This window comes from Mangifera indica, chromosome 8, assembly GCF_011075055.1.
Source record: "Mangifera indica cultivar Alphonso chromosome 8, CATAS_Mindica_2.1, whole genome shotgun sequence".
NCBI lineage: Eukaryota > Viridiplantae > Streptophyta > Magnoliopsida > Sapindales > Anacardiaceae > Mangifera > Mangifera indica.
Window position 1 is genome coordinate 4,738,655 of NC_058144.1, and position 26,905 is coordinate 4,765,559.

Here is a 26,905-nt window from a genome sequence, read left to right on the forward strand (position 1 = left end):
ATGAATGTGTATGCAACTTTTGTGCTGAACTCTTCTTGTTTGATGTTCATTCTTTCAATTTTAGTGATCAACGTTCAACCCCGCCCGTTTGATTCTTCATATGGTACTTACATATGTCAGCCACTTTGGCATTGCAGCTCACCCGGATTCACATGCGGAATCAACTTGTTGGATGGACTCGCCAAAAAGTAAGTCAGATCTTCTTTTACTCGATTATGGAACTTGAACTCATATTAGAAGACAGCCTCGTAAGCTTCTATTTTCTTCTTTAAACTTGCAAAATCCACTGTACTCTCTGTTTAAGATCTTTTTGGTTCTTTAGGTTCATGTCAAGAAAATAAATATAGATTTATGTTGAGTTGATATGTTTGTCTTTATGCTAATTCTTTTCATCTTGTTCAAAAATCTGCTTCTTTGTTGTATCCTCTTTGTTGCTAATAAAATATCAATTTCAGGTACTCCATTTCTTGATTGGCTCTTCCAGTTTGGGTAAGAATTGATATCATCCCTCACTTCATGGAGATTTGTGCCATATATAATTAAACTAAAAACATGGTTATCAGCTTGCCAGGTCCTTTAAATAGTGGAATTAGTTTCTCAATTACTGGAAATTTTGGAACAAACTCATACACTATACTTAAGTTTTAATTCACAGTTTCAATGGTTTGGAAAGCTATTTTTGAGGGAATTTGCTTTCAAAGAATTATTTGCTAATGTTTTAGCCTTCAAGACTCTTGAGTGTCTTTCAAAATCCATTAAAACATACTGCAGAGAGCTTTCTATTTCTGATTTTTATCGGCTATAATGCTGAAATGAAACTATTCGAGCCCATTTATGATCGGTTGAAAAATTCCCGCAATGGATGATCATGTTTTGTAATCCAATCATCTTTCAGGTTACTCCATCCCTTTTATATTCACATAACTTGTGAAAGGTGGCTTTGCTGGTCACGCACTTGTGCTTTTATCCTGATGGGTTTGCTTCTTTGACTTGTGATACTTGATGTGCAGCTTCAATATTTAATTTTTTAATGGTTTTACATGATAAAAATATGCTGCAGCTTCACCTGATATTCTGTTTCTTGCTGTATTTTTTCTACTCCTATCTTTCTGGTAAATTTTCAGTATTCTTTCTGAGAATAATTGTTCTCTTATTGAAATACATTATTGTAACTTTGCTAACTTGGATATTGCAAATCACTATGTTCTATCATTATCGGCTATATGGCTCCTTGACATGTTTAGTTCCTTTGTATGTTTGCTCTTTTAAACTCAAAGCTCTTGTGCTTTCTATATTTAGTTTTTTTACTTTATGTTTTAGTTCCTTCTGGTTCTCCACTTGCATTGTGACACATAGAGTTGAATTTTTACAAGTTACATCATTGATTTCGACTAACTATGAGATAGTTTTTTTGAATGCATCAAGATTTTATTTATGCGTATGTGTACACAAGTCGACATAATTTTTTTCATAATTTATAACCTCCTTGTTTCTAGTATGCCTTGAAATCAAACTGCTTATTGGCTTATGCTGTAGGATGCATAACATGAGAAAATAGTTTCTTTAATAAAATGTGAGGTGTTTTCCAACAAGAATGTGTCTTGTTCGAGGACAAATAATACTGCAAGACTAATAAATGTAATAAAAAGATAAAATTATGATATTTACAAATTTAATTAATAAATGAGTTTGTCGAGACCATCCACTTTTATATATATGTGTGTGTGTGTGTGTGTGTGTGTGAAGGGATATTAAATTGTTGACAAATTCATTGGTTAACACTAAGTTTGTATCCAGAGATATTTAGAATAATGCAGTATAATTCATAGATATAGATATGCTTCTATGGGCAATGATGTTATAGGGTGGACCTTTGCCATCAGGGGAATGATGAAGAGGATGATGATGAAGAAATTAGTGCCCAACAGGCTTTATTGGACAATTTGAAGAGTAAACCAGGTTCATCAAACATTCATGAGCGATGGAGATGTTGCCCATTACAGGGCATTCATGTTGGTAGCTGGCAAAAAATTGTGATTGTGGTATGAGAGATAGAAGTGTACTGTTTATTCTTTTGCTATTTCTTTTTCTTTTCATGTTATAAAATATTGTTATCCGTTTTTCATGCAATTTTTTTTCCCATTTTTTTCACAAGGTTGTTTTGCTTATGTATATCTTAATGATATCATTTGCTATGATAATTTGAATTGGCTCAGGTATGCAATTTATTCCTTCCAGCACTTAATATGTGGCTTTTTTATGATGTGATAAAACACCTTATATACTATTTCCTCGTGACATCTTTGTTTTACATTTCTTCATGTATTCTACCACAAGTTCTACACCTCAAAGTACAAGTTAGTTGCGTATACTATCTGATCAAACAATAATTTTTTCATGAATTTTTGGAAAACATCAATTTGTTCAAAATCTTCTCATTTCTTGATGCCTACTGAAAGAAATTGGGAAAAATGATTTATTCAATTGATTTTTTTGACAGGCAATGATAGTATTCAGTGATGTATATATACTGAAGACGGCTTTTGAAAAAAGTTAAAATTTCTAGATGCCAAAAACTTAGCCCTTTCTATTTATTGCTGTTTTGCATGGTGTTTCAGTTATACATTGGCCAATGCATACTATTATTTGAGAAACTTATTTTGTGACTGGGAATTTCTTGATACTTATTATGATACATTAGCTTCTCGCAGTTCAAGAAAATGCTTCAAACTATCTCCCCCCATTGCTAATGCTTCTATAAATGAGGCTTAGACATATAACTTGGCATTTTCTTTTGCATTCACAAAAGCTCTTTATGAACTTATCTTAAAATTTTCGCTTGATTGTATTAAAATTCTTCTCTGAATGTGAGACATTCCTTTTCTCTGAAATGTTGATGCTACAGTTGTTAAATATTGCAATTATTGTGCAGGTGTATGTAGACATTTTTGCCACAGCAATTCTTTTATTCGGAGGATCTCTGGGTTGCTATGGTGAGCTAGTAGTTCAGTTGATCTTTGTTAATTATCTTCATGTTTCCTATAAAGATGATAATGTACACTAATATCTTGTACATCTCAGAATTATTGATTGTATCATGTGTGATACCTTGATCAGGGTTTTGTGCCGATTCTTAGACAAATAGGTCCATGTATATCATTTGCTTTTATTAGTATAGTTTCATATTTTCTTTTTAAAAAAAAAAAAAACTACAGAAGAACTCTTGCTGAGGCCATGAAGGATGACATGATTGCCATGGAAGCCAACTAAAGAATTATATATGAGAAAGATTTAATGCCAAAAATGTGGTAATGTAGCCATTTGTATGCAGCATTATGTATTAGGATGAAAACAAGGGACATGTTTTTGTTCAGAACTTAAATTCACTTCCAGGTATTTGTTTTGCTTGTTGTGTCTTTGAAAAACAAAGAACCTCTAAATCTATTTTCATTTCTGCTCCTGTACATGATTACACCTTTGTTTATTGGTGTGAAATCCCACTAACATGTCTGAAGTGCGATCGATGTAAATCCTAATGTATGTCTCAGCAAAATTTTTGTTGTTATTTTCCATTAATTGTTCCTCAGGTCTTCAGCTATTTTGTAAATTGAAAAGAGTAAGGTCTGAGAGAACTTCTTCAGAGATGGGGAAGGTACTCACACAATAAATTTTTAAACAAAGCGATTTTTTCTTGTACTTAAAACATATTTTTTCTGTACAAATGCATATGGTTAATTGCCTCTTCAAGATTGAAATTGTTTATGCACCCCTTGCTTAAATCTAACATCCATGTTTTATTCTGTGCCTTTACGATTTGGAAAATTTGTCACTTATCCAGGTTGCTGGTTTAGCTGTTGTCTCTGTTATATGTTTCTCTTCAAGTGCTTTGATAGCTTTTCTAACAGAATGCCTAAATATATTATCATATTTTGGTTTGGCCTGTTTTCTTCCTCTTTAACTGCACTTTAATCTTTCTGTCTGCAGTTTTCTTATCACTGGAATTTGAAGAAAATGAGTGGAGTAGGGGCACCACTTCTGCTGGTCTTATACTATTTCATAGGTGATTTCCTTGCCTAAATGTTTCAACTTGCCGCTTATTACAGTATGCTTGAACATTACAGCAATCACTGTGAAGGTTTATTACCCTTAATAACTTGGCCAACAGTATCCATATTGTTTGTACTCACAGGTTATTTTGACTATTTATTTAGAGATGCCTGCATCTTGCTTTGGAAGCGTGGATTACAGGTTGCCCTTATACAACTCTTGTATATTTACAACAATCAAATTAAGTGTATATATATATATATATAAAATTAAAATATATAAATAATATGTCATTATGTAATTAAATAATTTTAAATTAAAAATAAAATAATATTTAATTATATAAAAATATATTATCTATTTATTTAAATTATATATAAAAAAAATATATAAATATAACATTACTCTGTGATGATATGGTTTGATGCATACAATTTTTTTTTCTTTTTTTAAGTTTTACATAACCTAGAGTTATTTTTCAACAATTAAATACTGAATAATAACAATAATATAAATATTATTTAAATTTCAAATTTAAGTCGCTTTAGAAGTAAAAGGATCTAAAGTCAGGCGACTATGTTTCTTGCAGTTGCAGGAGAAAGCCTGGGAGAGTTTTAAGCATAAATTCTGCTCTGTTCAGCATGGGAAAAGTTTCTTCATAAAAAGCAGACTTCTTATCTCTTCATTTCATTTGTTTTTTATCAGACAAAAACAAATTCAAAAGCAAAAGCACAAATTTCTTTTCTTTTTTTTCGCATTCATTCTTTTCTTCCTCTAAGAGCAATCACTTTGCCCCACTTCCCACCCAAAGTATCTGTCTTCTCTTTCTTTATACAAATACCTAAATAATGATGTTCATTCTTCACAAAATTCCAAACACAAACACTACCTTCGACGACGACAACTGCAACAACTTTGCCAGGAGAGTTTTTTCGATAATTTCGTCTAATACTGAGTGGTTTAACAGCGAGCCGCCATGGCCAGTTCCAGTACGGTTCCACAGCGGTCTCAGTCCAGGAGGATGAGTCGAGCTCAGACCATGCTGGTCGACTTGCAGAATGAAGACAGCTCGGCTATGGACAGTGAGCTGGTGCCATCCTCCTTGGCCGTCATTGCTCCAATTCTTCGTGTGGCTAATGAAATTCAAGAGGATAACCCTAGAGTCGCGTATCTCTGTTAGTTTCATATTTCTCTCTCCTTATTTGTTCTATTGCTGTTGTGTTGGTTACAGTTCATTCACATTTTGTTACTATTTTATGCTGAATGATTACTATTATAATTTCACTTTATTCTACATTCCTCTTCTTGTTAGCAGTGATAAGTGTGTTGTTTGAGTAAAAGATTGGTGCTTCTGCGCTATGATTTGTGAGGGATAGGAGTAATAACTGTATTTCGAAAAGTTGAAAGCAGAATGGAATTTCTTAGTTTCAAGAAATAAACCGTCCGTTCAGAAAGTTTTTGTTACTTTGACTTTTGCTCTTCTGCAGAAGATATTAGCTTTTTTTTCTTCCCCCCTTTTGCAGTCATTTGGTTTACACCTTTAGGTTAAGTTTCTATACTGAAGCTTTATAGTTGCCATGAGTTCTATGGCCAAGGTACTTTAAGCATTCTTATCCAATGGATAATTTATTTTACAATGACCTTAATACCATATCATTCTTCCAGGCCGCTTCCATGCATTTGAGAAGGCACATAGGATGGATCCAACATCTAGTGGCCGTGGTGTCCGACAGTTTAAGACCTATCTGTTGCATAGACTTGAGAAGGTAGTCCTAGTCATTATTGTTGGTTTTTATTATTGATTCTTCTTTCTTCATTGAGTGACGTTCTTTTCTTTGGGCAGTTCATGTTATTTTTTCATTCTTAGTTTTCTCTAAATGATTCTTAATATTTTTTGGTAATAAAAATGTTGTTCTTTAAATTAGACTAATTTCATTTTTGTTCTCTGAAAATTGAAATGTAGTATTTAATGAGGTTAGTTTCCGGAAGTCTGGTTTACAAAATGAATTGGATGATAATAATACTTCATAACGCCTTAAGTTTTTTGCTCTAGCAATTCTGTACTAATGATAATTGTGTTATTCATTCTCAAAGCTTGTGCTTCATGTATTAACTGGTTAATAGTTTTGATACATGTTACTAGTTTCTGTCAATATCAAAACTACAATGCAATGGCATATCATGAATTCCTAAAGAATGATTTAGAATGTCGAAAATATTTGTTTGTAACAGGAAGAACAAGAGACAAGGCCGCGGCTTGCAAGAAATGATCCCAAAGAAATCCAGTTGTATTATCAGAATTACTATGAGAACAATATCAAAAGAGGCCAACAGACAAAAAAACCGTAAGGCTCAAGTTTGGACTATTGAAATGCCTATTTAGCATTCATTTACCGATTCTTTTTTGGTTTGTGCTTACTGTTGAAGGGAGGAGATGGCTAAGATTTTGCAGATTGCAACAGTATTGTATGATGTGTTAAAAACTGTTGTACCTTCTTCAAAAGTTGACGAAGAGGTTTGATTTGTGTAATATCAGTATCATGGCACAATTTTTTTAAGTTTATGGTTGCATCTGGGATTGTTGAAATGTTGGATGCACAATTGATTCATGATTACAGACCCACAAGTATGCTGAAGATGTTAAGAGGAAGCGGGAACAATATGAACATTATAACATTCTTCCACTAAATGCTACAGGGGCTAAATCAGCAATCATGGAACTCCCTGAGGTTGCATCTCTGCTGTATTTGTTGTTTTAGTTTTGCTTGTGCTCATGAAATTCATCATAATTTTTTTTCCCCTCTGGAAATATAGATCAAAGCCGCAATTCGTGCATTGCATAATGTGCAAAACCTTCCCATGTCCAGAGTTCGTGCAACACCCAATGTTCCTCATGCCTTGCCTGAGGAGAAGGATAAATCTGTTGTTGACATACTTGATTGGCTTTCTTCATATTTTGGGTTTCAGGTATATCATGCACTGAATTCCTTCCTTTTATCTTTATTTTTCTACTTGCATCTCACATGCTGTTAGCTGTATTGATTTATTTGTAAGCTAACTCTCACCCAATCCACCACATATCATTAAACTGTTTCATTTTGAAAAATTGACGAATTTTGAATGTCATGGGGAAAATAGCTTCTACTTCTAGATAATGTCATCATGAGAATTCTGCCACTCCTCTCTTCCTTCTAAACAAGAAACCTGAACAGATTTAGAATCATTTAGAGAAACGAGAATTTGTAATGAATACCTCATTCTATTTTTATTTAAAAGCTTTGATGGTGTTGATGGGTCAATGGTCAGAAAAATTATGCTGCAAGAATGCTTAGCTTTAATTAAGGCTACAAATGAGCTGAGCCGAGCTAAGCTCGAGCTTGTTGTGTTGCTTGGTTCGGTGAGCTCGCAGCTCGATTTGAGTATAATGTTAACCCCCCAAAAAGTTTACACTTACACCCCTAAAATCTTATTCCTTCACTTTGAAACTAAAATCTTATTCCTTCCGTTTGAATATGGAGAGTAATTGACAAATATATAAGTTACGGAGTTTAATTGTAATTTTGTGAGCCAAGCTTAAGTCAATCACTCCTATCTTAAGTTTGAGCTCTCATAGAGGTCGAGTTTGGCATATACCTAATTGAGAGGAGCTCAAGCCTGTCACTACTCTGCTTGGCTCGACTTGATTGCAACCCCGACTTGCAATGGAGGTTGTTGATTCCTTAAATGCAGTGGCAATAAAGGCACAATACAGAAATGCAATGGCTATGAAGACCACACGTATACAACTAATTCAAAAACATAGATAATAATCCCACTAATTTTGGGATAATAAATTATTTCAAATTTAAATTAATCTCTGGATTAAGGAAAGAGTTTTCAACAACCTCTTCCCAATTTTTGGTTCCCCTTTCCCCTTTTATCCCATACATAGATTGAGGTCAAGTTACTCATTATTGGAGGATTCATTGTCAGCGTTGGATGTCAACATTTATTTACTTACCCTTGGATACGTGCAAACTCTACTTTGTGACAATTGACAAATGTATTATATTGTTATCTTACACTATTTTTGTTCCTATACATGTATCTCAACATCTTGACTAGTCTACATGCAATTTACGAGTAGGTTGTTTCTTGACCGTTCAAATCATTCTAAAAAGATTTAATCGGTCTTGAGTGGTTCATAAAAATTTCTTCCAAACTTGTGGACATTGAATATAATACTCTAGTTGCATTTTCTATTTCATCTACCTTATTTTACTTTTTAGGTTTTCTATAATTACTCTAGTTGTGGTTATAATACTCTAGTTGCATTGCTCTGTTATTTTCTCCATATCCTTATTATATGGTTAGCATACTTCTCAATCTTTCAGGCTTTATAGAAACTGGACAAAGACACGTAATATGATCATTCTTGAGTACTTGTTAGGCTAAAATTTTTAGCATATCCTCTCTGATGTCCCCTATAATGTCTTAATATCATTCAAACTCTAATCTAGTTACGAAGGTCATATGTTACTACATGAGGTATTTGAATTTAATTTTGCTCGTCAATGGGGCTTCAAATAATTTAGGGTAGGGGTGTCCTTCCATGTCTCCAACTTGTTTTTTATACCAGTCTAATGTTTCATTTATTAATACAATAGTATTCAGAATTAAAAAAAGCACTTGGTAGTATCATCGCAATACATCTCATGATCCTTGGCTGTAAATCAACTCTACGGAGAATTCATTGATACTCCTACTAGTTGGTCATTATCTACAGCCCTCTCATAAATGTTCTTAGTCAAATTATGATTTAGCAAATAACGCCTTAATAGCATTTCTCAATCTACTTGAAATGTCTTTCCTTCTTTCTTTTCCAAAATATTCCACATTACTTAAGTTTCTGAGGTCATTTTGTGGCTCAGAATCCAGTTCTGATTTTGTATTCTAAAAAACCTTTTCCCTATTATCATGTCTGGCTACAAGGTATTTTAGGAAAAATGTGTTGTGATGATGTTTAACGTCTTTTTTGTAAATGTTTTAACTTCTTTTTTGTAAATGTTTTAACTTCTTTTTTGTAAATGTTCAACCTTTTTTAATTCATAACAAAAGCCATTTTGTAATCAAGTCACTTCATGCTTGCAAGGTGGGATATATTAACCATTGTGTTCATTTGGTTTAAGGATGATTATACTAATCATTTATCTATCAAACAAATCAAATGATACTGATTATATCATGATATTCTATTGTCTAATATTTGCGGGAATTGAAGAAAGGAAATGTAGCAAACCAGAGGGAGCACCTAATACTGCTTCTTGCAAACATGGATGTACGGTACAAGAATAGTGAAAATTATATACAGGTAAATCTTCTTTAAGTGGTCTGCTTTATTCATTTGCCATTTTGGTTCATAACTGCCTTAGTTATAATCTTATGTTAATGCACTTTCTGCTTTCCTATATATGCAAAAAAGAAGGACAAGAAAAGAAAAAGTTATATTCTTATGTCATCATATATTGAAGATTGATAAAAAGCTTATTACAGCTGAGTAGCACCACTGTAGACCAGTTGATGGACAAAATTTTCAAGAATTACAAATCATGGTGTAAGTATTTGCGTTGTGACTTGAAAATTAGGTAAGTGCTTTATATGCTTTTTGTTTTTGTCATATTCATTGTATCAGAGATTATGTCATAGTTTGTATATAAGTTGAACGTGGTTTTACATTAGGCCACTGGATTATTTTCTTCTTCTTCTTCTTTTTTTTTTTTTGGGGATAAGTCCACTGGATTATTTTCACTTTGCAGGATTCCTGAAGGTTTTGACAAGCAACAAATATGTCTTATCTACATTGGACTGTATCTTCTTATATGGGGTGAAGCTTCAAATATACGGTTTATGCCTGAATGCATTTGCTACATCTTCCATAATGTACGCTTACTGTCTTTGAAGCACTATTGGTGGTTTGAGAATTCTATGTTAGCTGGACTGTGCTATTTTTTGTTATATGTTTTTTTAAATGTTCATCATAAGTCTTATAATATTAAATCTTGAAAGGAAATTTTTTTATTATCATGCAATGGTGAATTTTTACTCATCTGAACATCAAAGTTGTTTTTCAATTATCATTTTTTATCTTTGTTAAGTGCCCTTGGAGTTGTCTTGCATTAGCTTATATCCCCTTTCAGTCTTATGAAATAGAAATTTTAATTAGTCATTTTTTGAGAAGAAACAATGACATTATCATTAATTGAAAAAAAAAGAAGCAAAAAAGTAAATAAACTGTCCACAAAATTTAGGAGTATAAAACTATTAGTCATTAGTGTGTCAGTTTTCAAATTATTTTGAAAGAATAGGATAGATATTCTTACGTTTCATAAAAAAAAAAACAAAGCTGTAATGTGCTGGCAGGATTCACTTACTGAAGTGTGATGGAATTGAGATTCTGTTATTAACTTTCTGAACTGTTTTTCTCCTGCCCAGGTAGGGTTGTTAGTTATAGTTTCCTCATCATACACTGCTGGCTCAACTTAACTGTATTCTTGTTTTAGCTTATATGATGAAATTGTCTGTTTCTTATTCAATAGAGAAAGTGCAGTGACTGCCCTGTTCTCACAGTCAATTGGGCAGCTAAAAAATCGCCTGTTACGTTTCTTGTATTTCCCTTCTTGTAATAATGCATATTGTGTAGGTGTAATTCCTGAAAATATCAGCATAAAAAATATAGTGACATGAGAGTACAGCCCACACACACCACTGTGTACATGTACTCTGATATTATTAATGACACAAACGTAATTCTGATTTATCAATTGTAAATTTTTCTTTTTGTAACTTATAGCTTTCTGTTAGGACAGGGGGACACTGGTCCTGTTTTTAGAGATAAGATTCTATTATATCAAGGGGTAGTTAAGGTTATCAAGGGGAGGAAAAAAAGGGAAAATGAAGATTTTAGACAACCTTAGGGTTGTGGGTAACCTTAAGACTGATTGCAGGAGGTCTCCAAAGTCTCAAATGACCTGAAATGGGAGGTCTTGACTCCTTGAATTGTTTAGTTTATTTATGTAAATAGCCGTATATAAACAAATTGTTTTTGTTTTTGGGTTTATTTTTTGCTTTGTTTGTTGTTTTGGGTCAAATGTGTCCGAATTCCTAATGAAATGGTATTCAAGCGGTGAGATTTGATGAAGGAGGTGACTAGAAAAAGGGGGACAGACTGGTGCTGGAAAATTGAAGAGTTGTCCAAAAAAAGGAATAATTTGAAAGGTGTTAAGAATATAGAAAGGTGTGGTGATGTCGTAGCTGGAGCACAGATCAACAAGGGAGGATGGTGGGTTGACAAGATAGAAGTCTAGAAGTTGTGAGATTGGTGACAGAAAGTAATGGTGGAAGATAAATCAACATAGGAAAGGCAAAAGGGCACAATAGTTGCTACCCAAAAAGTGAAAATCGTCGGAAAATGGTGGTGAGTTAGGGTTTGACAGGAGGGGAAGGAGAAGCTGAAAAGGAAAAAAATGAGATGGAAGCCTAGAAGTCATGAGATCGGTGATTGAAAGTGATGGTGGAAGATAAATCAACATTGGAAAGGCTAAAGGGCACAACAGCTGCAACCAAAAAGGTGAAAAATCATTGGAAGATGGCAGTGAGTTAGGGTTTGGCAGGTGGGGAAGGAGAAGCTGGAAAAGAAAAAAATTTATAAGAAGAAAGGAAGATGCAAAAGGGGTAGAAAAATCGAGAATATATTAGAGAAGGGGGAGAAAGCCTTGGGGGGATAATGACACCCCTCCATTGTTGCTTCCATTTTTTAGTGGATTGATTGGTGGTATTTGAAATCAATACATACATTTAGAGTATTTGTTTTGATTGTGTTGAGTGGATCCAACATAAATTGATTAAGTGTGTTGATATGATTGTGAAGTTGACTTGTGTTAGCAGGTTTCTATTAAAGTGGTATCAGAGAAAAAAATGTTTTCACTTTTGTTAAAAAAAGGGAAAAAATAAAAAAAATAAATTTAAAAAAAATTCAGTTTTCCCACTTTAGTATAAGGTGGTTTTCAAAGGGAAAGGAAATATTAGGACAGGGTGACACTTGCACTATTTTTAGATATTAGATTTTATTATATAAAGGGGTAGTTAAGGTTGTTAAGGGGAGGGAAAAAGAGGAAAATTAGGATTTTGGGCAACCTTGGGGTTGATTGTGGAAGGCCTTCGGGATCTTGAATGGGTGAAAATAGGAGGCTGCGACTCCTCAAGTTGGCTGGTTTATTCATGTAAATATCTTTACATGAATAAAATGTTTTCTTATTTGCTGGTTTTGTTTGCTCTTTTGGGTGGAAATGTGGCTGGATGCTTACACTTTCTGTAAACATGTGTTTAATTTTGATTTTAGATGACAATAGAAACCATATGAGCAGATTTGGAGAAGCTTAAATTGACATTGACCAATCTACTTATGAATTTGTAGTGAGTAATAAATCTCGAAAATTTATTTCTATGCAAAACATATCGGTGCTTTAAGGGCAGGCATATATAGACAAAATTAGAAGAATATCAATACACATTGTTGAACAGTGTAATCTAGAGTAAAAACAGTATTAATGAGTGTTTACTTCTAACCTGATTAGGGGTGCTTGATATGATAGATGGCACCATAATAGCAGTCAGCATATCTGGCATGATAGAATTTCGGAGGCTTTTTATTTGATTTTGTTTTCTAAATACTGTACTATGCAGCATTTTCGTCGTTGATTGTTTTGTATTCAGATTAAAATATGGTGGAGATAACTTTTCCTTTTGTCTAGTTACATGTTATCAACCGTTTATTTCATATGGAGAAAACTGTATACTTCTTGGAGCTGGCATATAACTTCTGCTGCTCTTTTCCTTGTCTACAAAAGATTAACCATTAGTTTTTGGGAAACCAACAATTGATTCGGCAATTAATAGCTCTCCTGTAATTATAATATTCTCTATTTTATAGCTTGTTGATATGTTATGTGTTATCTAATTTTGACCGAAAAAAATCATATAACTTTATGGCTCTTCTGACTTTTCTTTTCCCTCGTAACATTTTTTTTTTGTTTCCTGTGAAGAAAAGAAATATAGTTTTCTTTTTATTGTTTCTGCAATGTCTTACAGCTTATGTATAACTGAAATAATGCTCTTCTTGTTCCTGATTCTGTAAGATGGCAAAGGAAGTCTATGATGTGATTAGCAATGTGCCCTCTGCCAGTGGAGACATGTACTATGGAGATGCACCTGATGATGAAGCGTTTTTGCGGAACGTTATAACCCCTATCTACCAGGTCTTGCGGAAGGTAGTTAATACTTGACTATAATTATAATGTTATCTGCTCCCATGTTAAAACTTCCTGATGATATATTGATTATATTTGGTGAAAAAGGAAGCTAAAAGAAATAAAGGGGGCAAGACAAGCCATTCAAGGTGGAGAAATTATGATGATCTAAACGAATATTTTTGGTGAGTATTCTGAGCAATTACTTCTGTTAATGTACTCAGATGATTATTTGCTGAAACATTTCCATCTACTCAAAAAATAAACTTTTTTAGGTCCGAAAGGTGTCTTAAGCTGGGTTGGCCGATGCAACTTAAAGCGGACTTTTTCGCGAATTCAGAGCCGATATTGCCTGCAAATGATGTATATTTTTTTCAATTCCTTTTTAATTTAATGCATATTTTAATATTTTATTGCTCAAATAATTTCTATGTTTCTAAATTTTTTATTTTTAATTGATGTGCTCATTGTATTGTGGTTTCTTGTGGGATAAATTTTGTCAGTTGATGCTTTCGGAGGATCACATCTTCTACAGGAATTTTTCTTCTTGTTCTGTGATTGATTGAGTTGAAGTTTACTTGCTTTTTTACAGAGAACCAACCAGGTCCATACTGGAAAGAGAAAGCCTAAAACTAATTTTGTTGAAGCCCGCACATTTTGGCACCTTTATAGAAGTTTTGACCGAATGTGGATATTCTTCACATTGGCTTTCCAGGTTTCTGTACTGTTTGAGTATGTTCCTTTGTATTTTTTGACAATTTTTGGATAAACTAACTTGCATGTGTAATTTTTGTGGTTTTCAGGCTATGGTAATTGTTGCATGGAGTTCTTCTGGATCTCTACTTGCTTTTTTTGAAGAGGATGTGTTCAGAAGGGTGACAAGCATTTTCATTACTCAAGCTTTTCTTAATTTTCTGCAAGGTACTGGTGATCTATGATAAGGAATTTCTATTCCATATTATTATTGCTTAGTTATTTGACTTGCTGGAAACCATACACAAAAAATGAATTCAGCCATATGATATGATAGGATTGCTTTCAGCAATTTTTAAGCTTCAATGAGCTACTAGTTGTGTGGGCATATTATCCTGTTCCAACAGCATGTTGTAGATTAAACAGTCTTTTCCTTGCTTTCTTACTTCACTAGAAACTTTTGTACAGCTGCCCTGGATATAATTCTTAGTTTGAATGCCTGGAGAAGCTTGAAATTTACCCAGATCCTGCGGTACGTTCTGAAATTTGCAGTAGCAACTGTGTGGGCAGTGGTTCTGCCAATTGGTTATGCCAGCTCTGTGCTGAATCCAACTGGACTTGTGAAACTTTTTAGCGACTGGGCTGGGAATTGGCAGAGCCAAACATTTTATAATTATGCTGTGGCAATTTATTTGATACCCAATATATTGGCTGCCATAATGTTTTTTCTTCCATTTTTGCGGAGAACTATGGAGCGTTCAAATTGGCGTATCATCACACTTTTTATGTGGTGGGCTCAGGCAAGAATATGTAGAGTGGATTTTTTCTGATGTTTATTTGTTTCCTTATTGACATTGCTTATATTTTACTTTAGCAAATTGATTGAGTGTGCTTCTGCTATATGTTGGCATTCTTCAGCCGAAACTCTATGTAGGAAGAGGCTTGCATGAGAGCATATTCTCACTTCTAAAGTAAGTTCAAAGAAGTGCTCTTGGATATCATTTTTTACCCCATTTTCCTAAGGGGGATTTGAGATCTAGTGCCAAAACACTGCCATGATTTGGAAGTCCATTAACATAATTTATTTTTATATTCCCAGGTATACATTATTTTGGATCATGCTGCTAATCAGCAAGCTAGCATTCAGCTACTATGTGGAGGTGATTATTTTCTCAAGTTATTTTGAATCAAATACTACTTGAATTGAAATTGGTTGAATGTTGGTTATAGCAATTTTTAAGATACCTAAGGAAAAGTTAATAATCATTTATAAAAGTATGATACCTTTGTTATATACATACAATATGACAAAATAATTTTTTGCTTGCACTTGCCTAACCAACAGCTATATATACTGTTGTGAATTTTTGCTGCAGTTATTTTTTTGAACAGGAAGAATATGCAAACTAATTTTGTGCTTGGTTCTTTTTCAATATATTAAAAAGATTCAAACTCAGGACAATTCTTAAGCAATAGTTATATTCTGTTGATAGATACTGCCACTTGTTGGACCAACGAAGTTAATTATGGACGTCCATGTAGTTAATTATGAATGGCATGAGTTCTTTCCAAATGGTAACCCCTTTTCTTAAATTCTTTTTAACCATTCCCAATTTCTTTTTTATGTTTGGCTGAAGTACATGTTGACTTTGCTACAGCAACCTATAATATTGGAGTTGTTATTGCAATATGGGCTCCTATTGTCCTGGTAAGTGGACCATAGATGAACATTTGAAAATTGGTCATTTTTAATGCCTTCATGTCATATGTAGTTTGTTGCACTTACAACTTGATCCACTTGTGCATGTAGGTTTATTTTATGGATGCTCAAATATGGTATTCCATATTTTCCACCCTTTTTGGTGGAATTCATGGAGCATTAAGCCATTTGGGTGAGGTTAGTGACTACTGTTGCCACAGAGAAACTTGTTAATCCTAAAACAGCCAGTGTTGTTTAGTGTATGGTGATTCAATGAAAACCATATGTGAACTTCAGTTGTCTTACAGACTTTTCAGTTATACTAAAATTTCTCATGATTATTTAAACAACTGTCATTCTCAGATACGAACACTTGGAATGTTGCGGTCAAGATTTGATGATGTGCCTTTAGCTTTCTGTGATCGTCTTCTGCCATCATCAAAAGAAGATAGGAAAAAATACATGGTCGTGCTGATTTTTGTTGACCTATCAATATTTGTTTATTGCGCTTGTCTGTCTGAATTTCATTTTGCATTTGTCTGCTGGATAGGTTTCAAATCACAAATACTCTTGTTGATACTAACCGGATTAGTGTTGAGTATGACCCTCAATTTAGGTTTAAAAAAATATAGAAAAGGGACGATAAGAAAATAATGAGAAAAAGAAAACTGAGAAGAAATATATTTCAAAGCACAAAAGGAAATCTGAAAAATGGAGGTTAAAGAAAGTAAAAACTCATTTATATGTTGCCAGTGTTTGCCAAAGGCAATGATGTCTGGTGCTAATGGCAAAAAATGTTAATTGGAATCCACCTCTCTCTCTCTCTCTTACACACACACAAAAAAAAAAAAAAAAAAAATCTCCAGTATTAAGGTTAGAAATCTCAACTCTATCCACTCTTGTATTTGCTGACATAGTTTACTTATATCTACAATTCTAATTCACTCTTTGTCCTATATGCAAAATGAATCCCAGTATATTGGGTCAACCGATATTGACATTGTCTTGATATTTTTTACTTTGTTTTTGCTAAAGTAAATGCTTTTCACCATGGCAGGATGAGGCAATACATCGGCAGAATATTGCAAATTTTTCTCAGGTGTGGAATGAATTCATAGAAAGCATGCGAAAAGAGGATCTGCTCAGCAATGAGTTAGGACTTCACCTTGTCTAAAGAAATTTACTTTTCATCAAATGCATCCTTTGATAATTTTTTAATGTTCTCATTGAATTCTTAATCTCTAGGGAAAGGGACTTGCTACTTGTGCCGTATTCCTCAAGCGATATCTCTGTTGTCCAGTGGCCACCTTTTCTGCTTGCTAGCAAGGTAAATTCTTTGAGTGATGCCTCATGTTTAAACTATATAGTTTTTTTATTCTTTTATTGATGATGAAAATATTTTTATTGCATTGAAAAAGAGACTGAGGTATGTCAATTGAGTAGAAATCCATAGAGATCAGAAAATCTGAAAAGGGAGCAAATCAATACGAGACAGTGACAAAAATATATAAAAAATAATGCTCTCTTCCTTGTGTCAAAATAAGCTCAAATGGAAGCACAAGGAGTCTTAAATTTCCTGTCATATTTTTTTCTCCTAATTTCTAACTTCTTGTCTTGTTTTTAAATTTATGCTAGATTCCTATTGCATTAGACATGGCGAAGGATTTCAAGGGGAGGGAGGATGCTGATTTATTTAAGAAAATAAAGAGTGATGGTTATATGCTTTCGGCTGTTATTGAATGTTATGAGACACTAAGGGATATAATGTATGGGCTGCTGGTAGATGAAGCTGATAGGCTGTAAGGCTGAATCCTCCACATTTTTTTGACTCATTCCTCTGGTCATAATATTTGTGTGCAAAAGGAGTAACTTATTTTATCTTGAATCATAATTGTTTTCACTTTACCATTCATGAAACAGGATTTTGAGGCAGATTTGTTTTGAAGTAGACACTTCTATACTGCAGAATAGGTTCTTGACTGAGTTTCGCATGAGCGGGATGCCTTCTCTTAGTGACAAATTGGAAAAATTTCTCAAAGTCTTGGTAATTATTTTCCTTAATGTTTTTTCAGTTTTTATTTTTTTATTTTTTTTTAATAACCGGGGAACCCCGTCCAAATTGGTTGGATGGATAAACCTTAAGACACAATAATCAGATCCACAATAACTGCACCGGGTAAGTTAAAGTTTTACAAGTGTGACAGAGGTTCAAACTCAAGTATTTTCCTTGAAAGTTCTAGTGTTTTACCAGTTTTGCTAACCCCTGAGGTTTTTAGTTTTTTATTTTCCTCAGCAGTTATTCAATGTTTTTCGGTTTGATTTGGTGACAGCTATCTGAAATTGAAAGTGTTGACGTATACAAGTCTCAGATAATTAATGTCCTCCAGGATATTATTGAAATTATTACACAGGATATTATGGCTAATGGCAATGAGTGAGTGCTGAAAATTATAAACTTCTTGGAAATGCAAGCTTTTTCTTTCTTTCCCTTGTTACCACAGATCAGCCTTTATGACTGATATTTGCCATGGCTTTTCCTCTTCTTCCTTTAGAATCCTTGAAAGAGCTCATGTACAAAGTTCATATCTAGAAAATGAAAAGAAAGAGCAGAGATTTGAAAAGATAAATATTCACCTTATAGAGAACAAATCGTGGAAGGAGAAGGTACTGTTGGCGATTACTTTTTTTTTTTTTCAGCTATCATGATTTAACAATAATATATTTCAATCTTTTGTTCTTATACCATTGTAAATTTTCCACAGGTTGTTAGGCTTTTTTTGCTTTTGACAGTCAAAGAATCTGCAATAAATGTGCCAACAAATTTGGATGCTCGCCGCCGTATCACTTTCTTTGCAAATTCATTGTTTATGAATATGCCAAGTGCTCCAAAAGTTCGTGACATGCTCTCCTTTAGGTCAGCAATTGACTCATTGTTGAACATCACTTAATTCAAAATATTGTAGATTGCTAAGAGAGAGTAAGAGATTACTTCTTCATCTTGTCCTCCTTTGAACAAACAAAATTGACTCTCATTATTAAGATTAACTAAGGTTTAACAATGGTAAACCAACTCTTTGTGGGCCTCTATCTCCAAGGAATTTTAAGATTCTTCATATTTCTTTATTGAGCCGATTGGAATTGGGTTATCAATCAAATACCTGTGTGTGTGTATTTATCTGTGTACATGTATATTTTTCCATATAGACTAGCTTAACATCTTTAATGATCAGATAGCCATAGATTTACCATGCTGACATGTCTGCTTTTGTCATCCTAAGAGTTACATTGCTTTTGCTATTATAAATAGTATACATTTGTTACTCTTCGTCATCATTAACACAATATCCTATCATATCCAATCCAATAAATAAATGAAGGTAAACCAGGGGTCTTTCATTAGTAATTAGTTGCTGCAATTTATCAGACCTATATGATTGATCATGTTCTTTCTTAATAATATAGAATTTCTATAAAAATTTGCTTCCTCTTTGCAAGGTTTTCGGTGGATAAAAGTTTTGCGTGCTGTTATACTTCGTTTTATTATATTTATATAATGGAAGTCTGTTTATATTTTATCTTAACATAAATTTCTTTCCTGGCTCGTGATTTAGTGTTTTGACACCATATTATAAGGAAGATGTTCTATATTCTGTTGAGGAACTTAATAAGGAGAATGAGGATGGAATATCAATTCTGTTTTACCTACAGAAAATATATCCTGGTGAGTTCATGATCCAGAACTGTGGTATGCTTTTTGTGATTCAGTTGGTAAGAATATGCTAAATAGCTTTCTTTTTGCATATTAGATGAATGGGCCAATTTCCTGCATCGTATCAATGATCAAAAACAAAATTATTCAATGGAAATGAAGAATGATTTAACTCGTCAATGGGTATCTTACAGAGGGCAGACACTCTCAAGAACAGGTCTGTGTTATACAGATTTCATTTGCCATAGTGTAGTGGCATTGTGTATATCTCATATATGTATATATATAAAACTTGAAAGCCTTTGTTTCTTGCAGTGAGAGGGATGATGTACTACAAACGGGCTCTAGAAGTGCAATGCTTCCTGGAGATGGCAAGAGATAGTGGTCTGTAGTTTCTTTCACAGATATTAAATTTCAATTTTTCATCAACATCTTCTGTGTTTCATTTCAACATCTTTCAAATGTTTGTATATGACAAGTGATATTTGGTTACTAATATACAAGTCACTGATTTCCTGGCAGAAATTCCTGGTGGTTACCGGAACTTTGAATCAAGTGGGGATGATGAGAAGGCTTTTGCAGAAGCTCTGGCAGATATGAAGTTCACATATGTTGTCTCTTGTCAGGTCTATGGAGCTCAAAAAAAATCTGATGATCAAAGAGATCGTAGTTGTTATAGTAATATTTTGAATCTCATGTTAACGTAAGTTGAGATTGTCTGATGCAGTGTCATAATTCAGCATAAAGCTAAAATGTAGATGGTACTTAATGAAATACGCCCTGTCAGGTATCCATCCCTGCGTGTTGCTTACATAGATGAAAGGGAGGAGACTGTGAATGGAATATCTCAGAAGTTCTATTACTCTGTTCTTTTGAAAGGAGGTGATAAGTTTGATGAGGTATGGAATAGTTATTGGTTTGATGCAGAATTGATATGCTTTCATACTTAGTTTTGGAGCTTATAGCGTACATATTTTCAGATGCAAATATAATTATTTTTAACTTTACTCAAGGTTGGACATGTCCCATTTTCTTTCAAGTGATACGTCCTTTCAAAATTATCCACTTATGTCATGTTAGCTGATTTCTTCATCACAAACAAAACAGATGAAACATTTTTTTCTTGATTGATAAATTTAATTGGAAAATTCAGTAAATCTCATTGCTTCTCCCTTTTGTCGGAATTCTTTTAGTATAAATAATCCAATTATTAATATTTTCATATATATTTAGTTTAACATATGGAGTCACATGTAAAAAAACTATTATCATCCCCAAGGTAGCCAGCTATTTTCTTATATTTTATATATTTAGATGTTGAACATCCGTTTACAGATTTGATAATTTTGATATTAGAGATGGTTAACAATACTTACCAACAGCATGCTCTCTTGAACACTTGCTACTTATTCCAGTGCCATCTGCTCCTATACTTACGTTTTGTTTTGTGAATTCATAAAAATAGGACACTTGAATTGAAAACAAGCCAGGGGGGTTGGAGAGTGATAACATATGATAACATGGAGGAGTGTTATTATTGATCCTACATATGATTACATAGTGGACAAATTGATGAACAATAGTTAAATATTTTCTGTTTTCCCTGATTCAAAATTTGATCTACCAAGAGAGGAAAAGTGAGTGACTTAAATCCAGCCAAAACCAGAGCACCATAATGGCAATATAAAACATAAATCATACTTTCTGAAGATGCCTAAAGTCTGGTCTATTGGAAAGAAAAAGGAATAATTCATCAATCAGGGAATTTTTATATTCCATGGAGTTTGCAGAGTGGCTTTGCCGCTGGCCTTCATGTAGCCAAACAAAATTTTGGGGCTCATCTATTGATTATAGTATGCGATGTTATGGATGTTTCCCTTGATATTCTGCTTGCTTTATTCATTTTGACATGGAAATGCCAATAGGAAGAAGTTTTCCTTCTAAGTGGAGAGACACAGATCAAGGCCTTTTACAAGATTGTATAAAACAATAGAAAAAGATTGTCAATATTTGATGGTCAAAGACAATTTTGGTATATGGTATGTTTCTGCATCTTTTATTACAAAATCATGTTTAACATCCTTTATTTATTCTTTTCATTAATAGGAGATATATCGGGTTAAGCTTCCAGGACCTCCAACAGAAATTGGTGAAGGAAAACCTGAAAATCAAAATCATGCCATCATTTTTACTCGTGGAGAAGCCCTACAGACAATAGACATGAATCAGGTAGCTTTCATTCTTTCTGTCCTCTTATGAATAGTATTTAAAAAGTGGTTTAACGTGTTCTCCTATACTTTTCAGGATAATTACTTTGAGGAGGCTTTCAAAATGAGAAATGTGTTAAAGGAATTCCTAGATTCTTCTAGTCGACCTACAATATTAGGTCTAAGGGAGCATATTTTTACTGGAAGGTCAGCTGAAAGTACACACACACACATATTATATCCATAATTTGAACTTGATCTTGATGATTGTTGTTGTTGGGCCCAACCAAATCATAATAGGAAAAAAGATATTGCTCAAAGTGTTGACAGTTATATTCACATGCATTTCTTTCCTTCTATTCAGTGTTTCTTCACTTGCTTGGTTCATGTCAAATCAAGAGACTAGTTTTGTCACTATTGGCCAACGAATTTTGGCAAATCCTTTGAGGTAAACCTAGATTCTTCATAAATTAGTGCCTTTTTTATTACCATACATGTAATTCATTTTCATATTTACAGTTATTTTTTATGTTGGAATTTTTTTTCTTTCTGTTGATTGAGGGGAGTAGATAATTGTTTTACTTATATATAATCCTTCATTAAAAAGGATTATATAAAAAATTATTGCTCTAATAAAGCAATCTTAAAAAAAAAATCTTTCCGTGGAAGACATCAGTTGACATAATGAACCCATAGTCTGCATTCCATGCTTATTGGGTCAACCTAAACTGGACATAGAGTGAAACTATACTGAATGCCAAAATTGCAATTTCAGTTAGTTAAATGTGTGAGATATAGAACACAAAATATCACATCGGTACATATATATGTAGCTACCCAATTTTCGAGAATCAAAATTAGTATCTTTGTTGTGTTGTCTATGATTATGATTAGTATACGTTGTAATACATGGGAGGCACAAAAAAGCACGCAAAAAGTAATAGTGGATGAGCATAGAAGCCAGAGAGATCTATCTACCAAAAGATGAGCATGTATAAAGCCTAATTATACTATATAACAAACATCTCTACATCGTGTTCACTGTTGAAATTCTCAAGTACAGAAAAAATTTTTGGTAACCTGTCTCTTCAATTCTGCACTGTAACATCTAATTTTTAACTAGGTAACACTATACATCTTCCTGTAACTCTAAAATATTTCTACAATAATTCTAACCCTTAAAGGGCAAATTTTCTAAAGCCATGTAGGCAGATCTCGCATAATTTGATTACCTAATTGTATATGATAACATATCTAATCAAATGCTCACAATCATTCAGCAAATTAATCATATTCTTGAAACGAACTTTCTGAGTTAAGAAATATGTTTTGTGGCAAATTTTCTATTTGTTTTTCTTTGTTGTTGATGACTGTCTTCTCTCATTGCAAATATTTGAATCTAACTGTAGGCTAACTTAGTTTTGGTATGAGCTGGCTAATTTCTTTCTTATGATCAACTGAGTTTCTATTACGTTCTTCATTCTAACTTTCCAGGGTACGCTTTCATTATGGTCATCCTGATATATTTGATCGGATCTTCCACATAACAAGGGGTGGCATTAGCAAAGCTTCAAAGACAATTAACTTAAGTGAGGATGTATTTGCAGGTAATCTACTTCAGCTGAATCACTAACTTATTGGTGTAGGATAATGGCTAAGTTTGTTCATATATTCAGGTTACAATTCAACTTTGCGTGGTGGTCGTATAACACATCATGAATACATCCAAGTAGGCAAGGGGCGTGACGTGGGAATGAATCAGATATCAGCATTTGAGGCAAAGGTTGCAAATGGAAATGGAGAGCAGACTCTTAGTCGTGATGTTTATCGTCTAGGACGCCGGTTTGACTTCTATAGAATGCTTTCATTCTATTTTACGACAGTTGGATTTTATTTTAGTAGCATGGTATGTTTGATCACTCTAGTTTTGCTTTTTTAGTGTCTTTTATCTATCCTAGAAGTGTTGTACTCCAGTTATAGAGTTTCTGAGGCTTTTTTTTTCTAATCAACAAATATCGTAATAACATATTATCCAAGTTAATTAAATATACTTTATCATTTTAAGAAAGAGTAGACCGATAGATATCAACTGGCTCCAGGCCAGTCTTATGTTCATTGAGCTATGTTTTCCTAAGCAACACTGCTGAACTCTGAAAAATTGGAATATATGTTTCAATCTCAATTTAATTTGATATGATGTCTTCTCAGGTTACCGTGCTAACTGTGTATGTATTCTTGTATGGACGTGTATACATGGTTATGAGCGGATTGGAAAAAAACATTCTTGCGTCTCCAAACATACATCAAAGCAAGGCCCTTGAAGAAGCTTTGGCTACCCCGTCTGTCTTTCAGCTTGGTTTGTTACTGGTGCTTCCAATGGTAATGGAGATTGGCCTGGAAAAAGGGTTTCGCACTGCTCTGGGTGATTTTATCATTATGCAGCTGCAGTTGGCTTCTGTATTCTTTACATTCCAGCTTGGAACAAAAGCACATTATTTTGGCAGAACAATCTTGCATGGAGGTGCTAAATATCGAGCTACTGGTCGTGGCTTTGTTGTTTTTCATGCGAAGTTTGCTGAAAACTATAGATTGTACTCTCGGAGTCACTTTGTGAAGGGACTGGAGCTGGTTATATTATTGGTCTTATATGAAGTTTATGGGGATTCATATCGCAGTTCAAATCTTTACCTGTTTATTACTTTCTCTTTGTGGTTCCTGGTTGCCTCATGGTTGTTTGCTCCTTTTGTGTTCAATCCATCTGGTTTTGATTGGCAAAAAACAGTGGATGATTGGACAGACTGGAAGAGGTGGATGGGAAACCGTGGTGGTATTGGGATCCCAACTGAAAAAAGTTGGGAATCGTGGTGGGATGGAGAACAAGAACACCTCAAACACACAAACATAAGGGGACGGATTTTGGAGATCATCCTTGTATTTCGCTTCTTCATCTTCCAGTATGGAATTGTCTACCACCTTGATATAGCCCATCACAGCAAGAGTTTGCTGGTATAGTTTCTCTATTTCAATGATATGGTTCCTTGTTGGTCTATTAATTATTTAGGTTTATGACACCACTTTGCTATATATTATTATATACTTCGATTCTTTGTAGGTCTATGGACTCTCTTGGATAGTTCTGCTGTCTGCACTTTTAGTTTTAAAGGTATGCAATGAATCAAAAAGTATTGAAGGAATCCTGGTTCATAGTATATTGAAGAAATTGCTTATACTAACTATCAAATTCAGTAAAATTGTTCTGTTAAGCATTTTGTTAATACTTACAATATATTTACCCTTGGAGAAGCACAAAATGCTCATTTGCAGTTCTCTGGCTTTTTTTATCACCATTAGATGGTATCAATGGGTAGACGGAAATTTGGTACCGACTTCCAGCTGATGTTCAGGATCCTCAAGGCGCTTCTATTCCTTGGTTTCGTGTCAGTCATGACTGTCTTGTTTGTAGTATGTGGGCTCACCATATCAGATTTATTCGCTTGCCTTCTTGCTTTCTTGCCTTCAGGCTGGGCCCTTCTTCTGGTAAGTTTAAACTTCAGATGATTTTGCTAGTATATGCCAAATATTTTGATCATTTTATGACTCAGATATTGTTCCAGTTTAGCGTGCCTTAACTCAAAATATTACAAATTAAACAACATGCTGTCCTATGCCTGTGTTATTAAAATAAAAAAGTCCATAAGTGATACATTTCAAACAGATTTCAAACTTTTTTCTCCTGAATTACTTCTGTATTCCTGCTGAAATGTTCTGTTTCAAACAGATGTATTCTGATTGATTCTGAAATTTGAAATTTTCTATGTTGGAAACTAAATGAAAATTTTAAAGACAGAATTGTTTTATATCTTTATTGTTTCTTTTAGTTATTCTCACAAGCTGTGAAGTTTCTAAACCATATATTCCTCTGTTTGGCCTTTGAAGATTGGGCAAGCGAGCAGCCCTTTGTTTAAGAGGTTAGGATTATGGGATTCAATAAAAGAGCTAGCTCGAGCATACGAGTACATAATGGGACTGGTAATCTTCGCCCCTATCGCTATTCTGTCATGGTTCCCGTTTGTATCAGAGTTTCAAACTCGCCTGCTCTTCAATCAAGCATTCAGTAGAGGTCTCCAGATTTCTATGATTCTTACTGGGAGGAAAGAAAAGACAACAGGATCTAAATAAATTTCATAGTATTTCTCATTCATTTTTTCTCAGTATACATTAGTATGTTGTGGTAGGAAAGCTTCTGTTACATCCAGTATGGTCATTTTGGAAGGGAAATCTATTACTTGTTATAAAGTAAACAAATGATACTGTTACCTTATTTTATATTTTTGTTTTTCGGAATCCTTGAAATATTAATATATTACTTTGTTATATGTATGAAATTTCGATAGGCTGGCAGCTTATAAATCATTAGAGGATTGTGAGGGGAGGATAACTTCTTCAAAATGACACCGTTTTTCTTTACTCCTTTAAGATTACAATATCTGTTGGCTTAAGACAAGTTGAGTTCCAGCAAGTTCCACATTCCCATATTTATTGAAAACTAGTGCTGTAAAACCTCTATAACTCCCTATTGCTTGCATATAATATTCAATCCATCTTCAACAACTGAATTAATCACATAAATAGACACTTCTTAAATCATAAGCAAGCAAATATAAAGAAAATAGGTAGACCTGGCAAAGTGGGCGGGTTATTTGTGGGTATCTTTTTATACAACAGGTACAAATTTAAGGTTTTTGGATCGTACCTATATAAATCCAATTTTTACGGACAAGTTAGGTGCGCCTGCAATAAATTAAAATTTACAAAAAAAAAATCATGCTAAAGATTTACGTTGCCAAAAATTTTTTGTTTCATCACAAAAACAAGTAAAACTTAGTTCTCTTCTCTGCATACAATTAATCTGATATATGTAACTCTTTTGAATCCAGAAACAAGTGCATCGTGCCACACTGAATCCGCAAGACTAGCTGCTGTGGAAATTGAAATTTAGATGAGTTGATAAATCTCTGGTTATTAGCATATTATGAATCTGAAAATTTTATGAAAGTGAATCCGTTACAATTATCAAAAGCTCACACGTATGTCAAGCTCTTTGTACAGCATTAAAATTTACCCTTGTCAATCAAGTTTGGTGCTGAAACAATTGTAACAGCCTGCCTATTAAATAGCAGTTTTTATTTATGAGTTTGTCCTTAACTCTCCTAAACTTAGTATTATTAATATGAGTTTGATAGATTAATCTTATTAATAATATTTT

General features: G+C 33.6%; 2 protein-coding genes and 1 pseudogene across 2 annotated transcripts; all 3 read left to right on the top strand.

Moving 5' to 3' along the window:
• LOC123223412 lies at positions 1–2,520 on the top strand (annotated as a pseudogene).
• Positions 2,038–4,077, top strand: LOC123223413. Its single transcript, XM_044646575.1, has 4 exons — positions 2,038–2,993; positions 3,588–3,652; positions 3,839–3,907; positions 3,979–4,077. Exons 1-4 carry the CDS (start codon positions 2,891–2,893, stop codon positions 4,075–4,077), a joined length of 336 nt encoding a protein of 111 aa, XP_044502510.1. The 5' UTR covers positions 2,038–2,890.
• Positions 4,078–4,613: 536 nt separating this feature from the next.
• LOC123224537 (callose synthase 7-like) lies at positions 4,614–26,019 on the top strand. The gene is made up of 42 exons (XM_044648254.1): positions 4,614–5,222; positions 5,713–5,813; positions 6,280–6,392; positions 6,475–6,562; positions 6,666–6,776; positions 6,862–7,014; positions 9,308–9,397; positions 9,580–9,671; positions 9,843–9,966; positions 13,221–13,352; positions 13,440–13,516; positions 13,607–13,694; positions 13,924–14,046; positions 14,135–14,252; positions 14,493–14,824; positions 14,943–14,995; positions 15,124–15,184; positions 15,518–15,599; positions 15,683–15,732; positions 15,835–15,921; positions 16,087–16,188; positions 16,781–16,875; positions 16,969–17,050; positions 17,359–17,522; positions 17,644–17,767; positions 18,054–18,157; positions 18,276–18,387; positions 18,486–18,637; positions 19,335–19,444; positions 19,530–19,649; positions 19,748–19,816; positions 19,955–20,135; positions 20,220–20,331; positions 21,539–21,661; positions 21,737–21,846; positions 22,004–22,087; positions 23,134–23,246; positions 23,316–23,545; positions 23,848–24,645; positions 24,752–24,802; positions 24,991–25,176; positions 25,576–26,019. Exons 1-42 carry the CDS (start codon positions 5,024–5,026, stop codon positions 25,816–25,818), a joined length of 5,739 nt encoding a protein of 1,912 aa, XP_044504189.1. The 5' UTR covers positions 4,614–5,023; the 3' UTR covers positions 25,819–26,019.
• Positions 26,020–26,905: the final 886 nt, after the last annotated feature.